Below are 6498 nucleotides of genomic sequence, written 5' to 3'. Positions count from 1 at the left end.
GAACTTTTAATAAAAATTACACAACTTATTGAATGGAATCGTAATATACACGGGCATGCCTTTCTACACCTTCCTTGAATTCCAGCATCTACAGGCACATGCAGTCAAACACAACCAAAACTAGTGATGCAGACTGCTGGCCAAAAACCTCCGAGTGAGGCTCAGCGAGGGAACATTCGGCAGCTCACCTTTGCTGCCCCAATCCCAACCAGTTCCTTTCCGTTACAAGCATTGTTCTCCACGACAACACTCTCCAGTTTGACAGCAGCGACAACAACAACATCCTGCTTGGCAGGAGAGCCGCCCTGCTCGCCCAGCTTGCGCCCGTCACCAGCTCCGTCCTCCTGCCAGCCAATCTGTCGCTGCCGAGCCGCATGCTGCCCGCACGACCCGTCCTGCATGCAGGGCTTGTCCTGCTCGCCAAACAAAAGGACATACAGCCACCGTTAATCACCCGAAGGATGCTGCAGAGATGATGGTGACTGCGGGTGACTGGTGCAGAATGGACGAGTGAGTAGGGAGAGGGGGTTGACGCGCGGGTGACGGGAAGGACACTCGACCGAGAGGGATAACATTATTTGACGTCAGCGCCGCCGCAGTATTCTGTCCCAGAAAAGGAATAAAACGGGGGAAGGGAGGGGGGGGGTGAAAGGCTGGAGATAGCGGAGTGGAGAGAAAAAAGACGCCGGAGGAGCGATGAATGAAAGACGACAAAAAAATGCGAAAAAAAAAAGTAAGGGAGAAAATCACGGGGAGGAAAAATACAAGGCGAGAGCCTGGCAAAGCGCCGACGGATAGAGGAAAGGGGCGGGGAGGTGGGGAGTTAAGGGTTGCAGGCGTGTTCAAGGCCGGCGAAAGGGAGGGAGAGGGAGCCCACCCCGCCCTGACAGGTCGGGGGCCGACCATCTGACGTCAAATAAAAAGCGCAGGATTGTAGCAGACGGCCAGGTCCTGTGGGCGAAGGTGAGGCTCACTTGTGAGGATGCCGCCCCCCGGGAGGGGAAGTAAGAGCAGGGGAGGGGATGGGACGGATCGAAAAGGGAGAAGAAGAGGGAGAGGTTCGGCCCGATTTGTCGTGGTCACTTGCGAAAGAAGAAGCCCTTCCGTACAGCACTCCACACCACGTATGGTGTCCCCGACCTGACATTCAATGTAATCCGGGCAGTTTGGAAAAAAAAGAAGAAGAATGCAGGATTGCAGAGGACTTTAAGGATTCCGCTCCGCACAGTATTTTCAAAGATTTCAAGCTTATCTCTGCTGGCAGATGATATCTGATGTAAAGGACTCTCCATTTCGGAAGGATTTTAAAGACAGATGGAGAGGAATCAATTTCAGATGTATTAAGCCACATTTGATTGCGCGATTCCTAACTGGCGGGAGAGGGGGGGGGTGACGGCGGGGAACGGACGGACTGACGGAAGGAGGAAGAGAATAGAAGGGTCTTTATCATCCTCATCCTCATACCCACCCCCTACCCTAAACCAACGACCCAGTTCCTCTCCAGAAAGGCATCTCAGTAATTATAGCCTCTTCCTCCTCCTCCTCGGCTCCGGCTTCCACTTCAGCGACAGTGCAGTTGGCACAGTCGGGGCGGGCGGTGCGGGGCGCGGGGACCAGTCGGACGATCGTTAATTCCAATCAGCCCCAGACTCCCGAGCCGGGGCCGGGCCAGGACGCGGCGAGGTGGTCCCTGCCGGCAGAGGCGGCAGACACCGGCACCGCGCCAAACCCACCCCCCGCCCGCCCCGCCGCCCCGCCGCGCCGCGTGCAGTGCGCCGCTGCGCCGCGCGGATGCGCCCGGCCGCCTCCTCCCACGCCACGCAGTCTAACGAACGCGACACGGCGCGTCGTCGTGCGAGAGGCAGACGCAACGCTTCCGGCGAGAGGGTTTGTGTGTAGCTGGTCGTACCCCCTTCCTCGCATACAGAGGACATGTAGTTTACTCTCTAAAACTTTTGCTTTTACAACCCCTTTAGCTCGGATAATGCAGTATTACGTAAAAGAAAGTAAGTACCCCACCGCCCCTGTTGGCGTAGGTTACTTTAACTCAATGGCAGGGTAAAAATTTATCAACATGACTAAATACATTTTGTTGTTTTTTGAACTCATTCACGAGAGAGAGAAGTGCCCAACCCTCAGCCCAACTAATTCAATGCGATGTAACTGGTCTGCACACAAAGTACCTGCCTTACAAAGACACGAGGGGCGAGCGGTGCCCGGGCAGCCGTACCCGACAAACCAACGCGATGTAACTGATCATCTGTACAGTGCCTGTTTACAGGACACGCGAGGGCTGCACCCGCGGCCGCTGGCGCGCAGTACAGTGCAGCCGTACTGTTCTCAGCTGCGCGCCGGCAGCCCCGCGCGCCGCAGCCGTGCCGCCGCCGGGCCGAGGGCCTTGACCGCGACGGCAGCGCGACACGTCGTGTCATTGAGATAAATTTCGCGGTTCGGGTGCTAGCTCGGCTCGGCTCGCTATATGCCGCGTCAGCTCCGCGACAAACTCTCGCCAAGCCACGTCACATGAGTGGGGAAGAGAACCAAATGCACAACTCACGCTACGTAGTACAAACATCTCTGCACCATACAACAACTCAAGAACTCAAGTTTTCCAAAAACAATTAAAATTAATAACATTTTTGATTTTTCTTCCTCGACTGTAAAACTACCGCGTGACATTGAAATAATTTCCCAACATTTCTTTTCGCTGCGACACATCTAGTTGGTATAAACGAGGGAGGGCACGGCCTGGTGTCCTGCCCACCCCGCGAGTGTCCGCGTTGCGTTTTCTTCCTACTTACAAGGTTGGCGCGGCCGAGCGCGCGAGCGACGCCGCCGACGCCGCCGCGCGGCGCCCACGCCACGCGGAATACGATTCGATCCTACACTAATTACAGTAGCAGTGGTAGACAATCCCTCCGCTCCGCCGCGCCCGCGCCGCGCTGCCGTTAGTTAGTGACTTCCATCAATTAATTACTAGTAACACGGGCGGAAGGAAACAGACAGCGGCACAGAGCCGCCATGGGAAACAAACACACCACCACCACCACCTCTTTCTTTACATTTTTTCTCTCTCCATTTTTTTAAAATTCCGCGCCGCGCTGTCAAAAGGGACTGACAGACGGGGGCTCACTAGCCGGCCACGGCAGGGGCAGCGGCGGCGGCAGCATCAGCCGCAGTTACCCAGGGAAAGTTATTATTCATTATCACTTTCTCATCTATGGCGCGCGGGGCGCAGCGCGGCGCGCGGCCGGGCAGGCCGCCACCATCCCGTCCTCGCGGCCATCAGGACGCACCATACCAGTCACGGTTTAGAAGTACACGTCTGGCCCGAGAAGCAGCAGCAGCAGCCGCGCTTATGCTCAAGACTCTTTGAGAGGGGAGGGAGGGAGATACCACACAAAGTCCATAGTCGAACATCGAGGAGCAGGGAGCAGGGCAGACTAACTTAACATTTTGGGGATAAATTTTCCTGTTTATTTTTCGTAAACGGCTAAGGAGGAAAACGTATAATCATCTTTAAATGTAAGTGACCTCGTTCATAACTTCTTAGGCTAGCCGTTAACGAGCTTAACCAAGATTCCCCCCAAAATGTTAAGTTGGCATGCCCTGCACTCGGCAGGTAGCTGAGACTGCGGGGGGAATCCTCCTAGGTCAGAGGCATGAAAGTCGCGACTTGCTCTCGGGCGCCCCACATTTCTAGTGTAATATGGTATGAGCTGTGTCCGCGTCACGTCACCGAGACACCACCCTCCCTGGGCGGCGCCAGTACAGGAGGCGCGAGCTGCGCTCGGATACACTCTGTACCGCTCCGCGCGCCATCCGCCGCGCAGCAGCGAGGCGGCGTTTAGGAGGGGGCCGGCAAATGTCACGAGTCCCATTAACCGACCCATCCTAATTGACCCAAAGCGCAGAGCGCGGGCCTCTAGCCGGGGCCGGGGCAGGCCGGAGGGTCCCGCGGCGACCCTAATGAACCGCGCAGAGTGAAAACAGCTGATCGGTGAGGAGTGACTCACACTCACAACCACCAGCACCACCACCACTGGGCTGCGGCGCGGCGCGTGGGCGGCCGGCGTGGCGCCGTATCAGCTTGGTATCAGCCAGCTGTTCCTACACCGCCACGATGATACCTAATCGCTGCAAGGGACGATTACTCCCCACCCCCATCCACATGTCAGCACATCGAGCCAAGATGGATATTTTCGGAAGTTTTGCGTCCCATTTTATACACAAATTTTGTCTGTACCCGATTGATACAAAAATTGAACATTTATGAGAGTGAGAGCGAGAGCAAGAGAGAGCGAGAGGGCGCGATCGCGTGCTGATCACAAGAAGTGCAAGACGAGACAGTCTCACGCCAGACACAACGCAGGGCAGGGCCAGGCCAGGACATAGAGGGGGTGACACTCGGCTAGAGAGCGTGCATCCGGCCCGGTGTGGGGGTGGGGGTGGGGAGGGGATCATAGAGAGGGTTACAAAGGTCACCACCACACCAACACGCGCGCGCGTGAGGTGTTCCGCGCGGGGTCCACGCCGTGCCCGTGCTCGCAAACGATCCCCCCGTCACGCCGAGCAGGGAGCGAGAGAGAAACCAGCGCCACTTAATCGAGACTTAACACTCTCGTTACGCAAATGAATGAGTCAGTCACGACAAGGGAACAGCAGGTGGTGCGTGCCGGCGCGGGGAGAGGGGGAAGGGGTGGTGGTGGAGGGATCACGAGTAATCAACAGACGTTGGTTGGTTGGTTTGTTTGCGGCCGACCCGGTCAGGTTGGGTTGGATAGCAGCTGCAAGCCAGCCTCACCACCAGGATGCACACGAAACGAACAAAACTGTCGTCCGAAAATACTCCCTTGCGTACCGCGTGAGAACTTCACGACACGACACCCGCCACACACCTAGAAAATCGTATCCTTGAAAAAACATAGGAAATTTTTCTTTTGTTCCAAAGAAATTTATTCTTTGACAAAAAAATCCTTGAGTATAAGAGGTTTCTTCAAATTAAGGAAAGTTTTTTGATAAACAAAGGAAAAATTTTCTTTATGTTTATTTTAGGTCAATTTCGTAGATTTAAGGCTAATTTCAAAGAAACTCCCAACTTTCAAGGAAACTATTTTCTGGGTGCTAGACCTCGCGCATGACCCTTATTTGCATCCCCGTGAAGCGCATCCAGGATAGCACACACCGCGCATGCCATTGCCCCCCGCGAGGGCAAAGGGCGCGCCGCGGCCACCGCGCGCCCCATTGAGGAGTATAGTAGGCAAGCACCGAGGGAGGAGACCACCAACGCCGCGAGACCGACGCCTTCTCAGCGTTGGAGGGAGGAGGAGAGGCCAACGAACGAAAGCCATCGAACGGCAATAAAAAGCGAGTCCCGGATCCCACGGCCCGACCCGACCCGGCCCGGCGCCTAACCTGCCATTCATATTGCCATTACCACTCGCTCCCGCCAGCCGCAGGCAACGCCCGACCAGGTGTGCTATGGCATGTCATACCAGACACTGAAAGTGTTCTCAATTTTAGTACGATTTTGGTGCACTCCTAGATTTGTGTGTGAGCATTCCGCTTGTTTTTGAATAGAATGCGCAAGCGCGATGCACTCAAGAAACACCGAAAATGCAATAAAATAAAAATAAAAATTTCATGGGTGTGCTGCAATTGTCTGAATTTAGCACGCTTAAACATTTAAAGAAGAAATGCAAAACTACTGAATTGCGAGGGTTGTGCAGTAAAAGGTGGATGATCATGATCTAAAATATTCTCGAGTAATAGGTCTAGCCCACTTGTTTGAGTAACAACACGCGAACATCTCACACCAATGACCCAACAACATTTAACTGTGACAAGTGACAAGTGCGTGCCAGCGATGCATGTAACGCATCCAGCGGGTCGGAGCGCAGGGCGTCGTCGTCAACACGCACGGCGCGAGCAGACACTTTTCGATTCGCGCCGTCGTAGAGCCCCCGGCCGACCGCCCCGCGCCGCGCGCGCTAAGGGGCGTTTCTCACGTCGGCCGGGTCATTCCCCGCGCCGTCTCTCTCTCTCTCTCCCTCACACACAACTGCGCCAACACCCGCGCTTCCAGGGCACAGCAGAGGCGCCTCTGTGTGGCCGCGTGTGGCGCCGCCGACAGGGGCCCTGGGAAAAAAAAGAGGAAGGAGGAGGAGGACCTTCGCGTCGTCACGTTTTGTCCACATTATAAGAGGAAGGACGATAACAGCGCTCCACGCCATACAATGCGCGTCGGGGAGGGGGGTCGAGGGAACTTCAAACTGCCATGCAATGCGCGACGGAGAGAGAAGGGCGGTGGAGGTTGGTACTCGTCGCCTCTCCCCAAACATACCCGCGCGTCGCAGCGCGTACTACAGTACTCATCCCGTGCTATATATTCAGCTCGAGCGTCTCTCTCTCTCTCTCTCTCTCTCTCTCTCTCTCTCTCTCTCAAGGGGCCGACGACGTAGAACCCATACACACACACGGGTACCCCTGGGGGGTGAC

The 6498-nt window shown here is 55.6% G+C and overlaps 1 protein-coding gene across 4 annotated transcripts in view; it reads right to left on the bottom strand.

Moving 5' to 3' along the window:
* LOC113205464 (uncharacterized) overlaps positions 1–6498 on the bottom strand; it is a 62472-nt gene that overhangs the window by 32720 nt on the left and 23254 nt on the right. Inside the window, exon 1 of one of the 4 annotated variants that reach the window (XM_052264163.1) lies at positions 189–419. The exons of the other annotated variants lie outside the window; for them this stretch is intronic. Coding sequence (XP_052120123.1) covers positions 189–401 — 213 coding nt within the window. The 5' untranslated portion in view covers positions 402–419. Of the gene's footprint in view, positions 1–188; positions 420–6498 lie in introns of those variants that run through there. 4 annotated transcript variants of the gene reach the window in all.

Source organism: Frankliniella occidentalis, unplaced genomic scaffold (genome assembly GCF_000697945.3).
Source record: "Frankliniella occidentalis isolate FOCC.00 unplaced genomic scaffold, Focc_3.1 Scaffold16, whole genome shotgun sequence".
In the NCBI taxonomy this organism is placed as follows: domain Eukaryota; kingdom Metazoa; phylum Arthropoda; class Insecta; order Thysanoptera; family Thripidae; genus Frankliniella; species Frankliniella occidentalis.
The sequence above is the reverse complement of the archived record's forward strand: the minus strand, read 5'-3'. Positions and strand labels throughout refer to the sequence as shown.